General features: G+C 56.6%; 1 protein-coding gene across 1 annotated transcript in view; it reads right to left on the bottom strand.

Moving 5' to 3' along the window:
• Nucleotides 1-26,587, bottom strand: part of DSCAM (DS cell adhesion molecule) — a 740,634-nt gene that overhangs the window by 175,145 nt on the left and 538,902 nt on the right. Inside the window, exon 26 of the mRNA XM_066598936.1 lies at nucleotides 576-866. Coding sequence (XP_066455033.1) covers nucleotides 576-866 — 291 coding nt within the window. The remainder of the gene's footprint in view (nucleotides 1-575; nucleotides 867-26,587) is intronic.

Below are 26,587 nucleotides of genomic sequence, written 5' to 3'. Positions count from 1 at the left end.
CTCCTATGTACAAGAATGTGACTACTATAATACTGCCCCCTATATACAAGAATATAACTACTATAATACTGCCCCTATGTACAAGAATATAACTACTATAATACTGTCCCCTATGTACAAGAATATAACTACTATAATACTGTCCCCTATGTACAAGAATATAACTACTATAATACTGCCCCCTATATACAAGAATATAACTACTATAATACTGCCTCCTATGTACAAGAATATAACTACTATAACACTGCCCCTATGTACAAGAATATAACTACTATAACACTGCCCCATGTACAAGAATACAACTACTATAATACTCCTCCTATGTACAAGAATATAACTACTATAATACTGCCTCCTATGTACAAGAATATAACTACTATAATACTGCCCCCTATGTAGAAGAGTATAACTACTATAATACTGCCCCCTATGTACAAGAATATAACTACTATAATACTGCCCCCTATGTACAGTAATTGATAGTATTTTCCCGTCCCAGTACATTATATATTTGCTTCTTATAGTATTGTACCGCCATCAGTATATATTATTACTACGTATAAACTACTTACTGCCATCGTAATTCAGCGTTGCAAAATTGGCCTGCTTCTCTGCGCAGCCGGCACTGTTGCACACTCTCATCTGCAGTTCGTACCACATCGCCTCCTGCAGGTCGTACAGTATATAGGACTTAGACAGTGAGGTTCTTTGTGCCAAGGTCCACACCATGGTGCCAAATGGTCGGTACTCCAGGTTAAAGGATGTGATCGGGCACCCGCCATCATTCCAACCAATTAAATTGAGCCTCACCCGGGTGCTGTTGACACTGGCAAACAGGTCTTGCTCTTTTGAGAACTGGGGCTCTAGAGCAGGAGAGGAAGGAGAAACGTCATTACTGAAAACAGGGAAACAGCAAGAGTTGATTAGTAGCGCATCATGCACGCCTACGGGGTCACCTGCTTTGTGTTAGAAGGTCTCCACAATAATAAGCTGCACGCTGGAGGAAGTGCTCATTTCACTGCTGCGCCACCACAGGAGAACGCAAGTATTACATGATGCCTACTGAAAGCAATAGACTGTCCATGGTATTCACGGACGTATTGGGTCCTCCAGAGAGAGCAAGACCGTCATGTACCCTGTTTACTGCTTATTGAGGAAGGTCCAGGACTAAGACCCCCTCTGGTAACACAGGATGGGCATTTATAAAGCAGAGGACCCCGTTATAGCGGTGCGCCTAGATTGTATCTATACATGAATCAATAGATAAGCTTTAAGAGAATTTGCAGATTAAAGATGTAATTGTGGGGGCAAATACTTTATGTGCTACCTGTTCGTCATCCCAATGAAGAATCGCCCCAGCTTCACAAGGCTGACACCAGGGAACAATAGTTTTATTTCAATTGCCCAGTAAATATTGATACGCTGTACATGAGGTTGAGCATCATTAAAGGGGATGTCCGGGTATTGGAGAACCCTGCCTCAGTAGCACTCCCTGTCTGCTGCCGGGATCCAGCACTGCAGCCCCGCTGTGGTCCTAATGGTTGCAGTGCTGATGTCACATGAAATCAGGTGACCGCTGCAGCCAATCAGAGGCTACAGCATCAAGCTCCTGACTTGGTGGCGCTGAGAATGTGAGCGCTGAGGCCAGGAGAACAAGCAGTCACCTGATATCCTGTGACATCACAGTAAAGGTCGGGACCACAGCAAGGCTGCAGCGCTGGATCCCGCCAGCAGCAGAGAGGTAAGTGGACTTCACTTTAGTGCTACTGAAGCGGGGCCATCCACCAACTGAAGGACCCCTTTAAAAGGGAATCCAGCTCTCTACTATGGCTGACCTATTTTCAGGTAATAAATAGTTGCTCGGCGGGGGTCCGCTGCATCGGACCCCACTAATCAGCCGGAGGCATGCAGAGTCAGTACATAGCCGCCGGGAATGGAACCTCAGACGTCAGTGCATGGGAACGTCATCCGCAATCCCGCGCCTTGCAGGCGCCTCCAGCCATACAAGAGTTCCACTGCTGATCTCCGGAGGCCAAAAACACTTTGTGGGAAAACCGCTTCAAAAAGTGGATCTTCTTGAAATAATCCTGACAGTCCATTATATTTGGTGGGGGTCTCTCCAGCAACTGCCCCTCTATTGAAGATCCTTTACTTCAGCCTCACCCACAACATGTGACGGGGTATTGGTCCCCAATCTGTACTCTGCTGCATGTCCTTCCTCTTCTCGTGGGGCTCCAGAGCTCCCCTAGTGGCAGTTCCGTTGCTGCAGTTCTGCTAGTGTCTGTGTGCCTCATTTGGCAACTTTTGGAAGACTCTAAACGCAATATAATCCTCCGTAGACATGTTGTGCTCCTGGGACCTGTAGTTCTTTGGGTTTCCAAGAGCAGATTATTATATCCCGTTCGAGTGGGTAGTGGAAACAACAACCTACACGGACGCAACCCAGACAAGGGCTGGAGGGAAAGGATTGGGCCAGGGAATGTGCAGACACGCTGAACACCATAACAGTTAGTGAACTGCAGACGGGACTTGTGAGCCGACATCCAAAAAACAACTGACAACCACCAAACACTTACCTAGAACACCCGCACATAGAAGCCGATGGAACCGCTAAAGTACGGACGAGGTATTGGCTCAGATTGTGGCCAAGATATTAAAGCTCACGAGTCCACGTCAAGGGTCCTTGTTGTCTAGTGGGTCCCTAAGTCTAAGACAACTTAAGCCCAGGAGTCCTGCCTAGAAGTGTGGTGTTGTCCTAATAGGCCCCCTGCTGGAACCTCTTTGCCCAGCATGCTCTCGATGGTAAATGGCATACAAGCAGAACAGGACACCGTTCACAGCAACAGATGAGGGAATTCCACACAGAACCTCATGCAAGCAGCAACACCAAGCAGAACATGGCGGACTCCAAGCACCAGGGTCTGGGAGAGAATGAGGAGAGGGATAAATGACCATCAGCCTCTAGTAAGAGCGGCTGGCATTTATGTGCAGCAGACTGGTGGGGATTGGCTGACCGGAGCAACACACACCCAGCCAGCCAATCATCCCACACCAGTGCCGATGCACTCCTAGAAACCCATAGAACTACAGATCCCAGGCGCACAACGTGACACCAGGGTCCTGCAAGTGTGTGCTGTTCATGACTTCGGGCAGAAGGGAAGGCGCATCTTAATGCTGGAGGAACTTGTATTACAAACTGGTGGCAACAAATATAGGAAATCTCTGGAGTCCAAAACTTCTGAACAAACTGATGCAACAAGAGCTCAGCGGCACAACGGAGCGGAGGCGGCAATGAGCTCTGATGCAGTCTGCACTTCAGGCTGCAGACCCGGATCTCTCAGGCTGCTGGAGGGTCAAATCCTTTCCTGGAGGGAGCAGCACTCAAGACCACGTCCACGGGACAGGAGGGTCACGCTGGCAGCCTTAGGCTAGCAACATGTCTGTCCTCTGACTCTACTGTGGCATCTGCTACTGTTCCCAGCGGTCCCTCTGAGTGTCCTAGGCACCTTTGCGGTCCCATTAGGGGTGCTACACACCACATCCTGCATGCACGCACCGAGCACACGTTGGGGGCCACACTTACAACATGACCATGCGTGCACCGAGCACACGTTGGGGGCCACACTTACGATATGACCATGCACGCACCGAGCACACGTTGGGGGCCACACTTACAACATGACCATGCGTGCACCGAGCACACGTTGGGGGCCACACTTACGATACGACCATGCACGCACCGAGCACACATTGGGGGCCACACTTACAATATAACCATGCGTGCACCGAGCACACGTTGGGGGCCACACTTACGATACGACCATGCACGCACCGAGCACATGTTGGGGGCCACACTTACAATATGACCATGCGTGCACCGAGCACACGTTGGGGGCCACACTTACAATATGACCATGCGTGCAACGAGTACACGTTGGGGGCCACACTTACAATATGACCATGCACGCATCGAGCACACGTTGGGGGCCACACTTACAATATGACCATGCGTGCACCGAGCACACGTTGGGGGCCACACTTTCGACATGACCATGCGTGCACCGAGCACACGTTGGGGGCCACACTTACGATATGACCATGCGTACACCGAACACACGTTGGGGGCCACACATACGATAAAACCATGCGTGCACCGAGCACACATTGGGGGCCACACTTACAATATGACCATGCGTGCACCGAGCACATGTTGGGGGCCACACTTACAATATGACCATGCGTGCACCGAGCACACGTTGGGGGCCACACTTACAATATGACCATGCGTGCACCGAGTACACGTTGGGGGCCACACTTACAACATGACCATGCGTGCACCGAGTACACGTTGGGGGCCACACTTACAATATGACCATGCACGCAACGAGCACACGTTGGGGGCCACACTTACAATATGACCATGCACGCACCGAGCACACGTTGGGGGCCACACTTACAATATGACCATGCACACACCGAGCACACGTTGGGGGCCACACTTTCGACATGACCATGCGTGCACCGAGCACATGTTGGCGGCCGCACTTACGATATGACCATGCGTGCACTGAGCACACGTTGGGGGCCACACTTACAATATAACCATGCACGCATCGAGCACACGTTGGGGGCCACACTTACGATACGACCATGCGTGCACCGAGTACACGTTGGGGGCCACACTTACAACATGACCATGCGTGCACCGAGTACTCGTTGGGGGCCACACTTACAATATGACCATGTACGCATCGAGCACACGCTGGGGGCCACACTTGCAATATGACCATGCGTGCACCGAGCACACGTTGGGGGCCACACTTTCGACATGACCATGCGTGCACCGAGCACACGTTGGGGGCCACACTTACAACATGACCATGCGTGCACCGAGTACTCGTTGGGTGCCACACTTACAATATGACCATGTACGCATCGAGCACACGCTGGGGGCCACACTTACAATATGACCATGCGTACACCGAACACACGTTAGGGGCCACACTTACAATATGACCATGCATGCACCGAGCACATGTTGGCGGCCGCACTTACGATACGACCATGCGTGCACCGAGCACACGTTGGGGGCCATACCTACAATATGAGCATGTGTGCACCGAGCACACATTGGGGGCCACACTTACGATACGACCATGCACACACCGAGCACACGTTGAGGGCCACACTTACAATATGACCATGCACGCATCGAGCACACGTTGGGGGCCACACTAACAATATGACCATGCGTGCACCGAGTACACGTTGGGGGCCACACTTACAACATGACCATGCGTGCACCGAGTACTCGTTGGGGGCCACACTTACAATATGACCATGTACGCATCGAGCACACGTTGGGTGCCACACTTTCGACATGACCATGCGTGCACCGAGCACACGTTAGGGGCCACACTTACGATAAAACCATGCGTGCACCGTGCACACGTTGGGGGCCACACTTACGATATGACCATGCGTGCACCGAGCACACGTTGGCGGCCACACTTACGACATGACCATGCACGCACCGAGCACACGTTGGGGGCCACACTTACGACATGACCATGCACGCACCGAGCACACGTTGGGGGCCACACTTACGACATGACCATGCACGCACCGAGCACACGTTGGGGGCCACACTTACGACATGACCATGCACGCACCGAGCACACGTTGGGGGCCACACTTACGACATGACCATGCACGCACCGAGCACTCGTTGGGGGTCACACTTACGATAAAACCATGCGTGCACCGAGCACACGTTGGGGGCCACACTTACGATATGACCATGCGTGCACCGAGCACACGTTGGTGGCCGCACTTACGACATGACCATACGTGCACCGAGTACACGTTGGCGGCCACACTTACTATACGACCATGCATGCCACGAGCACACGTTGGGGGCCACACTTATGACATGACCATGCGTGCACCGAGCACACATTGGGGGCCACACTTACGATATGACCATGCGTGCATCGAGCACACGTTGGGGGCCACACTTACGATATGACCATGCGCGCACCGAGCACACGTTGGCGGCCACACTTACGACATGACCATGCGTGCACCGAGCACACGTTGGGGGCCACGCTTACGATATGACCATGTGTGCACCGAGCACACGTTGGGGGCCACACTTACTATACGACCATGCATGCCACGGGCACACGTTGGGGGCCACACTTATGACATGACCATGCGTGCACCGAGCACACATTGGGGGCCACACTTACGACATGACCATGCGTGGACCGAGCACACGTTGGGGGCCACACTTACGATATGACCATGCGTGCACCGAGCACACGTTGGGGGGCACACTTACAATATGACCATGCACGCACCGAGCACACGTTGGGGGCCACACTTACGATATGACCATGCGTGCACCGAGCACACGTTGGTGACCGCACTTACGAAATGACCATGCGTGCACCGAGCACACGTTGGCGGCCACACTTACGATATGACCATGCACGCACCGAGCACACGTTGGGGGCCACACTTACGACATGACCATGCACGCACCGAGCACACGTTGGGGGCCACACTTACGACATGACCATGCACGCACCGAGCACACGTTGGGGGCCACACTTACGACATGACCATGCACGCACCGAGCACTCGTTGGGGGTCACACTTACGATAAAACCATGCGTGCACCGAGCACACGTTGGGGGCCACACTTACGATATGACCATGCGTGCACCGAGCACACGTTGGTGGCCGCACTTACGACATGACCATGCGTGCATCGAGTACACGTTGGCGGCCACACACGATATGACCATGCGTGCACCGAATACACGTTGGCGGCCACACTTACGACATGACCATGCGTACACCGAGCACACGTTGGGGGCCACACTTACTATACGACCATGCATGCCACGAGCACACGTTGGGGGCCACACTTATGACATGACCATGCGTGCACCGAGCACACATTGGGGGCCACACTTACGATATGACCATGCGTGCATCGAGCACACGTTGGGGGCCACACTTACGACATGACCATGCGTGCACCGAGCACACGTTGGGGGCCACGCTTACGATATGACCATGTGTGCACCGAGCACACGTTGGGGGCCACACTTACTATACGACCATGCATGCCACGGGCACACGTTGGGGGCCACACTTATGACATGACCATGCGTGCACCGAGCACACATTGGGGGCCACACTTACGACATGACCATGCACGCACCGAGCACACGTTGGTGACCGCACTTACGACATGACCATGCGTGCACCGAGCACACGTTGGCGGCCACACTTACGATATGACCATGCACGCACCGAGCACACGTTGGGGGCCACACTTACGACATGACCATGCACGCACCGAGCACACGTTGGGGGCCACACTTACGACATGACCATGCACGCACCGAGCACACGTTGGGGGCCACACTTACGACATGACCATGCACGCACCGAGCACTCGTTGGGGGTCACACTTACGATAAAACCATGCGTGCACCAAGCACACGTTGGGGGCCACACTTACGATATGACCATGCGTGCACCGAGCACACGTTGGTGGCCGCACTTACGACATGACCATGCGTGCAGCGGGCACACGTTGGGGGCCACACTTACGATATGACCATGCACGCACCGAGCACACATTGGGGGCCACACTTACGACATGACCATGCACGCACCGAGCACACATTGGCGGCCACACTTACGATATGACCATGCGTGCACGGAGCACACGTTGAGACCACACTTACAATATGACCATGCGTGCACCGAGCACACGTTGAGGGCCACACTTACGATATGACCATGAGTGCACCGAGCACACGTTGGGGGCCACACTTACGATACGACCATGCACGCACCGAGCACACGTTGAGGGCCACACTTACAATATGACCATGCGTGCACTGAGCACACGTTGGTGGCCACACTTACAATATGAGCATGCGTGCACCGAGCACACGTTGGGGGCCACACTTACGATACGACTATGCGTGCACCGAGCACACGTTGGGGGCCACACTTTCGATATGACCATGCGTGCACTGAGCACACGTTAGGGGCCACACTTACAATATGACCATGCGTGCACCGAGCACACGTTGGGGGCCACACTTACAATACGACCATGCGTGCACCGAGCACACGTTGGGGGCCACACTTACAATATGACCATGCGTGCACTGAGCACACGTTGGGGGCCACACTTACAATATGACCATGCGTGCACCGAGCACACGTTGGGGGCCACACTTACGTTACGACTATGCACGCACCGAGCACACGATGGGGGCCGCACTTACAATATGACCATGCGTGCACCGAGCACACGTTGAGGGCCACACATTTACGATAAAACCATGCGTGCACCGAGCACACGTTGGCGGCCACACTTACGATATGGCCATGCACGCACCGAGCACACGTTGGGGGCCACACTTACGATATGACCATGCGTGCACCGAGCACACGTTGGGGGCCACACTTACGATACGACCATGCACACACCGAGCATACGTTGGGGGCCACACTTACGATATGACCATGCGTGCACCGAGCACACATTGGGGGCCACACTTACGACATGACCATGCACGCATCGAGCACACGTTGGGGGCCACACTAACGATGAGATCACGTACGCACCGAGCACACATTGGGGGCCACACTTACGATACGACCATGCACACACCGAGCATACGTTGGGAGCCACACTTACGATACGACCATGCGCGCACCGAGCACACGTTGAGGGCCACACTTACAATATGACCATGCGTGCACCGAGCACACGTTGAGGGCCACACTGACGCACCGAGCACACGTTGGGGGCCACACTTACGATATGACCATGCGTGCACCGAGCACACATTGGGGGCCACACTTACGATACGACCATGCACGCACCGAGCACACATTGGGGGCCACACTTACGATACGACCATGCACGCACCGAGCACACATTGGGGGCCACACTTACGATATGACCATGCACGCAGCGAGCACACATTGGGGGCCACACTTACGATACGATCATGCGTGCACCGAGCACATGTTGGGGGCCACACTTATGACATGACCATGCGTGCACTGAGCACACGTTGGGGGCCACACTTACGATATGACCATGCACGCACCAAGCACACGATGGGGGCCGCACTTACGATACGACCATGCACGCACCGAGCACACGTTGGGGGCCACACTTACGATACGACCATGCGTGCACCGAGCACACATTGGGGGCCACACTTACGATACGACCATGCACGCACCGAGCACACATTGGGGGCCACACTTACGATACGACTATGCACGCACCGAGCACACATTGGGGGCCACACTTACGATACGACCATGCGTGCACCGAGCACATGTTGGGGGCCACACTTACGACATGACCATGCGCGCACCGAGCACACGTTGAGGGCCACACATTTACGATAAAACCATGCGTGCACCGAGCACACGTTGGCGGCCACACTTACGATATGGCCATGCACGCACCGAGCACACGTTGGGGGCCACCCTTACGATATGACCATGCGTGCACCGAGCACACATTGGGGGCCACACTTACGACATGACCATGCACGCATCGAGCACACGTTGGGGGCCACACTAACGATGAGATCACGTACGCACCGAGCACACATTGGGGGCCACACTTACGATACGACCATGCACACACCGAGCATACGTTGGGGGCCACACTTACGATACGACCATGCGCGCACCGAGCACACGTTGAGGGCCACACTTACAATATGACCATGCGTGCACCGAGCACACGTTGAGGGCCACACTGACGCACCGAGCACACGTTGGGGGCCACACTTACGATACGACTATGCGTGCACCGAGCACACGTTGGGGGCCACACTTTCGATATGACCATGCGTGCACTGAGCACACGTTAGGGGCCACACTTACAATATGACCATGCGTGCACCGAGCACACGTTGGGGGCCACACTTACGATACGACCATGCGTGCACCGAGCACACATTGGGGGCCACACTTACAATACGACCATGCGTGCACAGAGCACACGTTGGGGGCCACACTTACAATATGACCATGCGTGCACCGAGCACACGTTGGGGGCCACACTTACAATATGACCATGCGTGCACCGAGCACACGTTGGGGGCCACACTTACGATACGAACATGCATGCACCGAGCACACGTTGGGGGCCACACTTACGACATGACCATGCACGCATCGAGCACACGTTGAGGGCCACACTTACAATATGACCATGCGTGCACCGAGCACACGTTGGGGGCCACACTTACAATATGACCATGCGTGCACCGAGCACACGTTGGGGGCCACACTTACGATACGAACATGCATGCACCGAGCACACGTTGGGGGCCACACTTACGATACGACCATGCACACACCGAGCACACATTGGGGGCCACACTTACGACATGACCATGCACGCATCGAGCACACGTTGGGGGCCACACTAACGATGAGATCACGTATGCACCGAGCACACATTGGGGGCCACACTTACGATACGACCATGCGCGCACCGAGCACACGTTGAGGGCCACACTTACAATATGACCATGCGTGCACCGAGCACACGTTGAGGGCCACACTGACGCACCGAGCACACGTTGGGGGCCACACTTACGATACGACTATGCGTGCACCGAGCACACGTTGGGGGCCACACTTTCGATATGACCATGCGTGCACTGAGCACACGTTAGGGGCCACACTTACAATATGACCATGCGTGCACCGAGCACACGTTGGGGGCCACACTTACAATATGACCATGCGTGCACCGAGCACACGTTGGGGGCCACACTTACGATACGACCATGCGTGCACCGAGCACACGTTGGGGGCCACATTTACAATACGACCATGCGTGCACCGAGCACACGTTGGGGGCCACACTTACAATATGACCATGCGTGCACCGAGCACACGTTGGGGGCCACACTTACAATATGACCATGCGTGCACTGAGCACACGTTGGGGGCCACACTTACAATATGACCATGCGTGCACCGAGCACACGTTGGGGGCCACACTTACGATACGAACATGCATGCACCGAGCACACGTTGGGGGCCACACTTACGATATGACCATGCGTGCACCGAGCACACGTTGAGGGCCACACATACAATATGACCATGCGTGCACCGAGCACACATTGGGGGCCACACTTACGATACGACCATGCACGCACCGAGCACACGATGGGGGCCACACTTACAATACGACCATGCGTGCACCGAGCACACGTTGGGGGCCACACTTACAATACGACCATGCGTGCACCGAGCACACGTTGGGGGCCACACTTACGATACGACCATGCGTGCACCGAGCACACATTGGGGGCCACACTTACGATACGACTATGCACGCACCGAGCACACGATGGGGGCCGCTCTTACAATATGACCATGCGTGCACCGAGCACACGTTGGGGGCCACACTTACGATATGACCATGCGTGCACCGAGCACACGTTGGGGGCCACACTTACGATATGACCATGCACGCACCGAGCACACATTGGGGGCCACACTTACGATACGACCATGCGTGCACCGAGCACACGTTGGGGGCCACACTTACGACATGACCATGCACGCAGCGAGCACACATTGGGGGCCACACTTACGATACGACCATGCGTGCACCGAGCACATGTTGGGGGCCACACTTATGACATGACCATGCGTGCACTGAGCACACGTTGGGGGCCACACTTACGATATGACCATGCACGCACCAAGCACACGATGGGGGCCGCACTTACGGTACGACCATGCACGCACCGAGCACACGTTGGGGGCCACACTTACGATATGACTATGCGTGCACCGAGCACACATTGGGGGCCACACTTACGATATGACCATGCACGCACCGAGCACACATTGGGGGCCACACTTACGATACGACCATGCACGCACCGAGCACACGATGGGGGCCGCACTTACGATACAACCATGCACGCACCGAGCACACGATGGGGGCCGCACTTACGATACGACCATGCACGCACCGAGCACACGTTGGGGGCCACACTTACGATATGACCATGCGTGCACCGAGCACACATTGGGGGCCACACTTACGATACGACCATGCACGCACCGAGCACACATTGGGGGCCACACTTACGATATGACCATGCACGCACCGAGCACACGATGGGGGCCGCACTTACGATACAACCATGCACGCACCGAGCACACGATGGGGGCCGCACTTACGATACGACCATGCACGCACCGAGCACACGTTGGGGGCCACACTTACGATATGACCATGCGTGCACCGAGCACACATTGGGGGCCACACTTACGATACGACTATGCACGCACCGAGCACACGATGGGGGCCGCACTTACGATACGACCATGCACGCACCGAGCACACATTGGGGGCCACACTTACGATATGACTATGCACGCACCGAGCACACATTGGGGGCCACACTTACGATACGACCATGCGTGCACCGAGCACATGTTGGGGGCCACACTTACGATATGACCATGCGTGCATCGAGCACACGTTGGGGGCCACACTTACGACATGACCATGCGTGCACCGAGCACACGTTGGGGGCCACGCTTACGATATGACCATGTGTGCACCGAGCACACGTTGGGGGCCACACTTACTATACGACCATGCATGCCACGGGCACACGTTGGGGGCCACACTTATGACATGACCATGCGTGCACCGAGCACACATTGGGGGCCACACTTACGACATGACCATGCACGCACCGAGCACACGTTGGTGACCGCACTTACGACATGACCATGCGTGCACCGAGCACACGTTGGCGGCCACACTTACGATATGACCATGCACGCACCGAGCACACGTTGGGGGCCACACTTACGACATGACCATGCACGCACCGAGCACACGTTGGGGGCCACACTTACGACATGACCATGCACGCACCGAGCACACGTTGGGGGCCACACTTACGACATGACCATGCACGCACCGAGCACTCGTTGGGGGTCACACTTACGATAAAACCATGCGTGCACCAAGCACACGTTGGGGGCCACACTTACGATATGACCATGCGTGCACCGAGCACACGTTGGTGGCCGCACTTACGACATGACCATGCGTGCAGCGGGCACACGTTGGGGGCCACACTTACGATATGACCATGCACGCACCGAGCACACATTGGGGGCCACACTTACGACATGACCATGCACGCACCGAGCACACATTGGCGGCCACACTTACGATATGACCATGCGTGCACGGAGCACACGTTGAGACCACACTTACAATATGACCATGCGTGCACCGAGCACACGTTGAGGGCCACACTTACGATATGACCATGAGTGCACCGAGCACACGTTGGGGGCCACACTTACGATACGACCATGCACGCACCGAGCACACGTTGAGGGCCACACTTACAATATGACCATGCGTGCACTGAGCACACGTTGGTGGCCACACTTACAATATGAGCATGCGTGCACCGAGCACACGTTGGGGGCCACACTTACGATACGACTATGCGTGCACCGAGCACACGTTGGGGGCCACACTTTCGATATGACCATGCGTGCACTGAGCACACGTTAGGGGCCACACTTACAATATGACCATGCGTGCACCGAGCACACGTTGGGGGCCACACTTACAATACGACCATGCGTGCACCGAGCACACGTTGGGGGCCACACTTACAATATGACCATGCGTGCACTGAGCACACGTTGGGGGCCACACTTACAATATGACCATGCGTGCACCGAGCACACGTTGGGGGCCACACTTACGTTACGACTATGCACGCACCGAGCACACGATGGGGGCCGCACTTACAATATGACCATGCGTGCACCGAGCACACGTTGAGGGCCACACATTTACGATAAAACCATGCGTGCACCGAGCACACGTTGGCGGCCACACTTACGATATGGCCATGCACGCACCGAGCACACGTTGGGGGCCACACTTACGATATGACCATGCGTGCACCGAGCACACGTTGGGGGCCACACTTACGATACGACCATGCACACACCGAGCATACGTTGGGGGCCACACTTACGATATGACCATGCGTGCACCGAGCACACATTGGGGGCCACACTTACGACATGACCATGCACGCATCGAGCACACGTTGGGGGCCACACTAACGATGAGATCACGTACGCACCGAGCACACATTGGGGGCCACACTTACGATACGACCATGCACACACCGAGCATACGTTGGGAGCCACACTTACGATACGACCATGCGCGCACCGAGCACACGTTGAGGGCCACACTTACAATATGACCATGCGTGCACCGAGCACACGTTGAGGGCCACACTGACGCACCGAGCACACGTTGGGGGCCACACTTACGATATGACCATGCGTGCACCGAGCACACATTGGGGGCCACACTTACGATACGACCATGCACGCACCGAGCACACATTGGGGGCCACACTTACGATACGACCATGCACGCACCGAGCACACATTGGGGGCCACACTTACGATATGACCATGCACGCAGCGAGCACACATTGGGGGCCACACTTACGATACGATCATGCGTGCACCGAGCACATGTTGGGGGCCACACTTATGACATGACCATGCGTGCACTGAGCACACGTTGGGGGCCACACTTACGATATGACCATGCACGCACCAAGCACACGATGGGGGCCGCACTTACGATACGACCATGCACGCACCGAGCACACGTTGGGGGCCACACTTACGATACGACCATGCGTGCACCGAGCACACATTGGGGGCCACACTTACGATACGACCATGCACGCACCGAGCACACATTGGGGGCCACACTTACGATACGACTATGCACGCACCGAGCACACATTGGGGGCCACACTTACGATACGACCATGCGTGCACCGAGCACATGTTGGGGGCCACACTTACGACATGACCATGCGCGCACCGAGCACACGTTGAGGGCCACACATTTACGATAAAACCATGCGTGCACCGAGCACACGTTGGCGGCCACACTTACGATATGGCCATGCACGCACCGAGCACACGTTGGGGGCCACCCTTACGATATGACCATGCGTGCACCGAGCACACATTGGGGGCCACACTTACGACATGACCATGCACGCATCGAGCACACGTTGGGGGCCACACTAACGATGAGATCACGTACGCACCGAGCACACATTGGGGGCCACACTTACGATACGACCATGCACACACCGAGCATACGTTGGGGGCCACACTTACGATACGACCATGCGCGCACCGAGCACACGTTGAGGGCCACACTTACAATATGACCATGCGTGCACCGAGCACACGTTGAGGGCCACACTGACGCACCGAGCACACGTTGGGGGCCACACTTACGATACGACTATGCGTGCACCGAGCACACGTTGGGGGCCACACTTTCGATATGACCATGCGTGCACTGAGCACACGTTAGGGGCCACACTTACAATATGACCATGCGTGCACCGAGCACACGTTGGGGGCCACACTTACGATACGACCATGCGTGCACCGAGCACACATTGGGGGCCACACTTACAATACGACCATGCGTGCACAGAGCACACGTTGGGGGCCACACTTACAATATGACCATGCGTGCACCGAGCACACGTTGGGGGCCACACTTACAATATGACCATGCGTGCACCGAGCACACGTTGGGGGCCACACTTACGATACGAACATGCATGCACCGAGCACACGTTGGGGGCCACACTTACGACATGACCATGCACGCATCGAGCACACGTTGAGGGCCACACTTACAATATGACCATGCGTGCACCGAGCACACGTTGGGGGCCACACTTACAATATGACCATGCGTGCACCGAGCACACGTTGGGGGCCACACTTACGATACGAACATGCATGCACCGAGCACACGTTGGGGGCCACACTTACGATACGACCATGCACACACCGAGCACACATTGGGGGCCACACTTACGACATGACCATGCACGCATCGAGCACACGTTGGGGGCCACACTAACGATGAGATCACGTATGCACCGAGCACACATTGGGGGCCACACTTACGATACGACCATGCGCGCACCGAGCACACGTTGAGGGCCACACTTACAATATGACCATGCGTGCACCGAGCACACGTTGAGGGCCACACTGACGCACCGAGCACACGTTGGGGGCCACACTTACGATACGACTATGCGTGCACCGAGCACACGTTGGGGGCCACACTTTCGATATGACCATGCGTGCACTGAGCACACGTTAGGGGCCACACTTACAATATGACCATGCGTGCACCGAGCACACGTTGGGGGCCACACTTACAATATGACCATGCGTGCACCGAGCACACGTTGGGGGCCACACTTACGATACGACCATGCGTGCACCGAGCACACGTTGGGGGCCACATTTACAATACGACCATGCGTGCACCGAGCACACGTTGGGGGCCACACTTACAATATGACCATGCGTGCACCGAGCACACGTTGGGGGCCACACTTACAATATGACCATGCGTGCACTGAGCACACGTTGGGGGCCACACTTACAATATGACCATGCGTGCACCGAGCACACGTTGGGGGCCACACTTACGATACGAACATGCATGCACCGAGCACACGTTGGGGGCCACACTTACGATATGACCATGCGTGCACCGAGCACACGTTGAGGGCCACACATACAATATGACCATGCGTGCACCGAGCACACATTGGGGGCCACACTTACGATACGACCATGCACGCACCGAGCACACGATGGGGGCCACACTTACAATACGACCATGCGTGCACCGAGCACACGTTGGGGGCCACACTTACAATACGACCATGCGTGCACCGAGCACACGTTGGGGGCCACACTTACGATACGACCATGCGTGCACCGAGCACACATTGGGGGCCACACTTACGATACGACTATGCACGCACCGAGCACACGATGGGGGCCGCTCTTACAATATGACCATGCGTGCACCGAGCACACGTTGGGGGCCACACTTACGATATGACCATGCGTGCACCGAGCACACGTTGGGGGCCACACTTACGATATGACCATGCACGCACCGAGCACACATTGGGGGCCACACTTACGATACGACCATGCGTGCACCGAGCACACGTTGGGGGCCACACTTACGACATGACCATGCACGCAGCGAGCACACATTGGGGGCCACACTTACGATACGACCATGCGTGCACCGAGCACATGTTGGGGGCCACACTTATGACATGACCATGCGTGCACTGAGCACACGTTGGGGGCCACACTTACGATATGACCATGCACGCACCAAGCACACGATGGGGGCCGCACTTACGGTACGACCATGCACGCACCGAGCACACGTTGGGGGCCACACTTACGATATGACTATGCGTGCACCGAGCACACATTGGGGGCCACACTTACGATATGACCATGCACGCACCGAGCACACATTGGGGGCCACACTTACGATACGACCATGCACGCACCGAGCACACGATGGGGGCCGCACTTACGATACAACCATGCACGCACCGAGCACACGATGGGGGCCGCACTTACGATACGACCATGCACGCACCGAGCACACGTTGGGGGCCACACTTACGATATGACCATGCGTGCACCGAGCACACATTGGGGGCCACACTTACGATACGACCATGCACGCACCGAGCACACATTGGGGGCCACACTTACGATATGACCATGCACGCACCGAGCACACGATGGGGGCCGCACTTACGATACAACCATGCACGCACCGAGCACACGATGGGGGCCGCACTTACGATACGACCATGCACGCACCGAGCACACGTTGGGGGCCACACTTACGATATGACCATGCGTGCACCGAGCACACATTGGGGGCCACACTTACGATACGACTATGCACGCACCGAGCACACGATGGGGGCCGCACTTACGATACGACCATGCACGCACCGAGCACACATTGGGGGCCACACTTACGATATGACTATGCACGCACCGAGCACACATTGGGGGCCACACTTACGATACGACCATGCGTGCACCGAGCACATGTTGGGGGCCACACTTATGATATGACCATGCGTGCACCGAGCACACGTTGGGGGCCACACTTACGATATGACCATGCACACACCGAGCACACGTTGGGGGCCACACTTACGATATGACCATGCGTGCACCGAGCACACGTTGGGGGCCGCACTTACGATACGACCATGCACACACCGAGCATACATTGGGGGCCACACTTACGATACGACTATGCACGCACCGAGCACACATTGGGGGCCACACTTACGATACGACCATGCGCGCACCGAGCACACGTTGAGGGCCACACTTACAATATGACCATGCGTGCACCGAGCACACGTTGAGGGCCACACTGACGCACCGAGCACACGTTGGGGGCCACACTTACGATACGACTATGCGTGCACCGAGCACACGTTGGGGGCCACACTTTCGATATGACCATGCGTGCACTGAGCACACGTTAGGGGCCACACTTACAATATGACCATGCGTGCACCGAGCACACGTTGGGGGCCACACTTACGATACGGCCATGCGTGCACCGAGCACACGTTGGGGGCCACACTTACGATACGACCATGCGTGCACCGAGCACACGTTGGGGGCCACACTTACAATACGACCATGCGTGCACCGAGCACACGTTGGGGGCCACACTTACAATATGACCATGCGTGCACCGAGCACACGTTGGGGGCCACACTTACGATATGACCATGCACGCACCGAGCACACGATGGGGGCCGCACTTACGATACGACCATGCACGCACCGAGCACACGATGGGGGCCGCACTTACGATACGACCATGCGTGCACCGAGCACACATTGGGGACCACACTTACGATATGACCATGCGTGCACCGAGCACACATTGGGGGCCACACTTACGATATGACTATGCACGCACCGAGCACACATTGGGGGCCACACTTACGATACGACCATGCGTGCACCGAGCACACGTTGGGGGCCACACTTACGATATGACCATGCACACACCGAGCACACGTTGGGGGCCACACTTACGATACGACTATGCACGCACCGAGCACACATTGGGGGCCACACTTACGATACGACCATGCGTGCACCGAGCACATGTTGGGGGCCACACTTACGATATGACCATGCGTGCACCGAGCACACGTTGGGGGCCACACTTACGATATGACCATGCACGCACCGAGCACACGTTGGGGGCCACACTTACGATATGACCATGCGTGCACCGAGCACACGTTGGGGGCCACACTTACGATACGACCATGCACGCACCGAGCACACGTTGGGGGCCACACTTACGATATGACCATGCGTGCACCGAGCACACGTTGGGGGCCACACTTACGATATGACCATGCACACACCGAGCACACGTTGGGGGCCACACTTACGATACGACTATGCACGCACCGAGCACACATTGGGGGCCACACTTACGATACGACCATGCGTGCACCGAGCACATGTTGGGGGCCACACTTACGACATGACCATGCACGCACCGAGCACACGTTGAGGGCCACACATTTACGATAAAACCATGCGTGCACCGAGCACACGTTGGGGGCCACACTTACGATATGACCATGCGTGCACCGAGCACACGTTGGGGGCCACACTTACGATACGACCATGCACACACCGAGCATACGTTGGGGGCCACACTTACGATATGACCATGCGTGCACCGAGCACACATTGGGGGCCACACTTACGACATGACCATGCACGCATCGAGCACACGTTGGGGGCCACACTAACGATGAGATCACGTACGCACCGAGCACACATTGGGGGCCACACTTACGATACGACCATGCACACACCGAGCATACGTTGGGGGCCACACTTACGATACGACCATGCGCGCACCGAGCACACGTTGAGGGCCACACTTACAATATGACCATGCGTGCACCGAGCACACGTTGAGGGCCACACTGACGCACCGAGCACACGTTGGGGGCCACACTTACGATATGACCATGCGTGCACCGAGCACACATTGGGGGCCACACTTACGATACGACCATGCACGCACCGAGCACACATTGGGGGCCACACTTACGATACGACCATGCACGCACCGAGCACACATTGGGGGCCACACTTACGATACGACCATGCGTGCACCGAGCACACATTGGGGGCCACACTTACGATACGACCATGCGTGCACCGAGCACACATTGGGGGCCACACTTACGATACGACCATGCACGCACCGAGCACACATTGGGGGCCACACTTACGATACGACCATGCACGCACCGAGCACACGTTGAGGGCCACACATTTACGATAAAACCATGCGTGCACCGAGCACACGTTGGCGGCCACACTTACGATATGGCCATGCACGCACCGAGCACACGTTGGGGGCCACACTTACGATATGACCATGCGTGCACCGAGCACACGTTGGGGGCCACACTTACGATACGACCATGCACACACCGAGCATACGTTGGGGCCACACTTACGATATGACCATGCGTGCACCGAGCACACATTGGGGGCCACACTTACGACATGACCATGCACGCATCGAGCACACGTTGGGGGCCACACTAACGATGAGATCACGTACGCACCGAGCACACATTGGGGGCCACACTTACGATACGACCATGCACACACCGAGCATACGTTGGGGGCCACACTTACGATACGACCATGCGCGCACCGAGCACACGTTGAGGGCCACACTTACAATATGACCATGCGTGCACCGAGCACACGTTGAGGGACACACTGACGCACCGAGCACACGTTGGGGGCCACACTTACGATATGACCATGCGTGCACCGAGCACACATTGGGGGCCACACTTACGATACGACCATGCACGCACCGAGCACACATTGGGGGCCACACTTACGATATGACCATGCACGCAGCGAGCACACATTGGGGGCCACACTTACGATACGACCATGCGTGCACCGAGCACATGTTGGGGGCCACACTTATGACATGACCATGCGTGCACTGAGCACACGTTGGGGGCCACACTTACGATATGACCATGCACGCACCAAGCACACGATGGGGGCCGCACTTACGATACGACCATGCACGCACCGAGCACACGTTGGGGGCCACACTTACGATACGACCATGCGTGCACCGAGCACACATTGGGGGCCACACTTACGATACGACCATGCACGCACCGAGCACACATTGGGGGCCACACTTACGATACGACTATGCACGCACCGAGCACACATTGGGGGCCACACTTACGATACGACCATGCGTGCACCGAGCACATGTTGGGGGCCACACTTACGACATGACCATGCGCGCACCGAGCACACGTTGAGGGCCACACATTTACGATAAAACCATGCGTGCACCAAGCACACGTTGGCGGCCACACTTACGATATGGCCATGCGTGCACCGAGCACACGTTGGGGGCCACACTTACGATATGACCATGCGTGCACCGAGCACACGTTGGGGGCCACACTTACGATACGACCATGCACACACCGAGCATACGTTGGGGGCCACACTTACGATATGACCATGCACGCATCGAGCACACGTTGGGGGCCACACTTACGATATGACCATGCACGCATCGAGCACACATTGGGGGCCACACTAACGATGAGATCACGTACGCACCGAGCACACATTGGGGGCCACACTTACGATACGACCATGCACACACCGAGCATACGTTGGGGGCCACACTTACGATACGACCATGCGCACACCGAGCACACGTTGAGGGCCACACTTACAATATGGCCATGCGTGCACCGAGCACACGTTGAGGGCCACACTGACGCACCGAGCACACGTTGGGGGCCACACTTACGATACGACTATGCGTGCACCGAGCACACGTTGGGGGCCACACTTTCGATATGACCATGCGTGCACTGAGCACACGTTAGGGGCCACACTTACAATATGACCATGCGTGCACCGAGCACACGTTGGGGGCCACACTTACGATACGACCATGCGTGCACCGAGCACACGTTGGGGGCCACACTTACAATACGACCATGCGTGCACAGAGCACACGTTGGGGGCCACACTTACAATATGACCATGCGTGCACCGAGCACACGTTGGGGGCCACACTTACAATATGACCATGCGTGCACCGAGCACACGTTGGGGGCCACACTTACGATACGAACATGCACGCACCGAGCACACGATGGGGGCCACACTTACGATATGACTATGCGTGCACCGAGCACACATTGGGGGCCACACTTACGATACGACCATGCACGCACCGAGCACACATTGGGGGCCACACTTACGACATGACCATGCACGCATCGAGCACACGTTGGGGGCCACACTAACGATGAGATCACGTACGCACCGAGTACACATTGGGGGCCACACTTACGATACGACCATGCACACACCGAGCATACGTTGGGGGCCACACTTACGATACGACCATGCACGCACCGAGCACACGTTGGGGGCCACACTTACGATATGACCATGCGTGCACCGAGCACACGTTGGGGGCCACACTTACGATATGACCATGCGTGCACCGAGCACACGTTGGGGGCCACACTTACGATATGACCATGTGTGCACCGAGCACACATTGGGGGCCACACTTACGATATGACCATGCGTGCACCGAGCACACATTGGGGGCCACACTTACGATACGACCATGCACGCACCGAGCACACGATGGGGGCCGCACTTATGATACGACCATGCGTGCACCGAGCACACGTTGGGGGCCACACTTACGATATGACCATGCACGCACCGAGCACACGATGGGGGCCACACTTACGATATGACCATGCACGCACCGAGCACACGATGGGGGCCGCACTTACGATACGACCATGCACGCACCGAGCACACGATGGGGGCCGCACTTACGATACGATCATGCACGCACCGAGCACACGTTGGGGGCCACACTTACGATATGACCATGCGTGCACCGAGCACACATTGGGGGCCACACTTACGATACGACCATGCACGCACCGGGCACACATTGGGGGCCACACTTACGATATGACCATGCACGCAGCGAGCACACATTGGGGGCCACACTTACGATACGACCATGCGTGCACCGAGCACATGTTGGGGGCCACACTTATGACATGACCATGCGTGCACTGAGCACACGTTGGGGGCCACACTTACGATATGACCATGCACGCACCGAGCACACGTTGGGGGCCACACTTACGATATGACCATGCGTGCACCGAGCACACATTGGGGGCCACACTTACGATATGACCATGCACGCACCGAGCACACATTGGGGGCCACACTTACGATACGACCATGCACGCACCGAGCACACGATGGGGGCCGCACTTACGATACAACCATGCACGCACCGAGCACACGATGGGGGCCGCACTTACGATACGACCATGCACGCACCGAGCACACGTTGGGGGCCACACTTACGATATGACCATGCGTGCACCGAGCACACATTGGGGGCCACACTTACGATACGACCATGCACGCACCGAGCACACATTGGGGGCCACACTTACGATACGACTATGCACGCACCGAGCACACAATGGGGGCCACACTTACGATACGACCATGCGTGCACCGAGCACATGTTGGGGGCCACACTTATGACATGACCATGCGTGCACTGAGCACACGTTGGGGGCCACACTTACGATATGACCATGCACGCAACAAGCACACGATGGGGGCCACACTTACGATACGACCATGCACGCACCAAGCACACGTTGGGGGCCACACTTACGATATGACCATGCGTGCACCGAGCACACATTGGGGGCCACACTTACGATATGACCATGCGTGCACCGAGCACACGTTGGGGGCCACACTTACGATACGACCATGCGTGCACCAAGCACACGATGGGGGCCACACTTACGATACGACCATGCACGCACCAAGCACACGTTGGGGGCCACACTTACGATATGACCATGCGTGCACCGAGCACACGTTGGGGGCCACACTTACAATATGACCATGCACGCACCGAGCACACGTTGGCGGCCGCACTTACGATACGACCATGCACGCACCGAGCACACGTTGGGGGCCACACTTACGATATGACCATGCGTGCACCGAGCACACATTGGGGGCCACACTTACGATATGACTATGCACGCACCGAGCACACATTGGGTGCCACACTTACGATACGACCATGCGTGCACCGAGCACATGTTGGGGGCCACACTTATGACATGACCATGCGTGCACCGAGCACACGTTGGGGGCCACACTTACGATATGACCATGCGTGCACCGAGCACACGTTGGGGGCCACACTTACGATATGACCATGCACACACCGAGCACACGTTGGGGGCCACACTTACGATATGACCATGCGTGCACCGAGCACACGTTGGGGGCCGCACTTACGATACGACCATGCACGCACCGAGCACACATTGGGGGCCACACTTACGATACGACCATGCGTGCACCGAGCACATGTTGGGGGCCACACTTACGACATGACCATGCACGCACCGAGCACACGTTGAGGGCCACACATTTACGATAAAACCATGCGTGCACCGAGCACACGTTGGGGGCCACACTTACGATATGACCATGCGTGCACCGAGCACACGTTGGGGGCCACACTTACGATATGACCATGCGTGCACCGAGCACACGTTGGGGGCCACACTTACGATACGACCATGCACACACCGAGCACACATTGGGGGCCACACTTACGATACGACCATGCACACACCGAGCATACGTTGGGGGCCACACTTACGATACGACCATGCGCGCACCGAGCACACGTTGAGGGCCACACTGACGCACCGAGCACACGTTGGGGGCCACACTCACGATATGACCATGCGTGCACCGAGCACACATTGGGGGCCACACTTACGATACGACCATGCTCGCACCGAGCACACATTGGGGGCCACACTTACGATATGACCATGCACGCAGCGAGCACATGTTGGGGGCCACACTTATGACACGACCATGCACGCACCGAGCACACGTTGGGGGCCACACTTACGATACGACCATGCGTGCACCGAGCACACATTGGGGGCCACACTTACGATACGACCATGCACGCACCGAGCACACATTGGGGGCCACACTTACGATACGACTATGCACGCACCGAGCACACATTGGGGGCCACACTTACGATACGACCATGCGTGCACCGAGCACATGTTGGGGGCCACACTTACGACATGACCATGCACGCACCGAGCACACGTTGAGGGCCACACATTTACGATAAAACCATGCGTGCACCGAGCACACGTTGGCGGCCACACTTACGTTATGGCCATGCACGCACCGAGCACACGTTGGGGGCCACACTTACGATATGACCATGCGTGCACCGAGCACACGTTGGGGGCCACACTTACGATACGACCATGCGTGCACCGAGCACACATTGGGGGCCACACTTACGATGAGATCACGTACGCACCGAGCACACATTGGGGGCCACACTTACGATGAGATCACGTACGCACCGAGCACACATTGGGGGCCACACTTACGATACGACCATGCACACACCGAGCATACGTTGGGGGCCACACTTACGATACGACCATGCGCGCACCGAGCACACGTTGAGGGCCACACTTACAATATGACCATGCGTGCACCGAGCACACGTTGAGGGCCACACTGACGCACCGAGCACACGTTGGGGGCCACACTTACGATACGACTATGCGTGCACCGAGCACACGTTGGGGGCCACACTTTCGATATGACCATGCGTGCACTGAGCACACGTTAGGGGCCACACTTACAATATGACCATGCGTGCACCGAGCACACGTTGGGGGCCACACTTACGATACGACCATGCGTGCACCGAGCACACGTTGGGGGCCACACTTACAATACGACCATGCGTGCACCGAGCACACGTTGGGGGCCACACTTACAATATGACCATGCTGCACCGAGCACACGTTGGGGGCCACACTTACAATATGACCATGCGTGCACTGAGCACACGTTGGGGGCCACACTTACAATATGACCATGCGTGCATCGAGCACACGTTGGGGGCCACACTTACGATACGAACATGCATGCACCGAGCACACGTTGGGGGCCACACTTACGATATGACCATGCGTGCACCTAGCACACGTTGAGGGCCACACATACAATATGACCATGCGTGCACCGAGCACACGTTGGGGGCCACACTTACAATACGACCATGCGTGCACCGAGCACACGTTGGGGGCCACACTTACGATACGACTATGCACGCACCGAGCACACGATGGGGGCCGCACTTACAATATGACCATGCGTGCACCGAGCACACGTTGGGGGCCACACTTACGATATGACCATGCGTGCACCGAGCACACGTTGGGGGCCACACTTACGATATGACCATGTGTGCACCGAGCACACATTGGGGGCCACACTTACGATATGACCATGCGTGCACCGAGCACACATT

Source organism: Eleutherodactylus coqui, chromosome 4 (assembly GCF_035609145.1).
Source record: "Eleutherodactylus coqui strain aEleCoq1 chromosome 4, aEleCoq1.hap1, whole genome shotgun sequence".
Lineage (NCBI taxonomy): Eukaryota > Metazoa > Chordata > Amphibia > Anura > Eleutherodactylidae > Eleutherodactylus > Eleutherodactylus coqui.
Note: the sequence above shows the minus strand (reverse complement) of the source record. Positions and strands in the feature narration are given on the sequence as shown.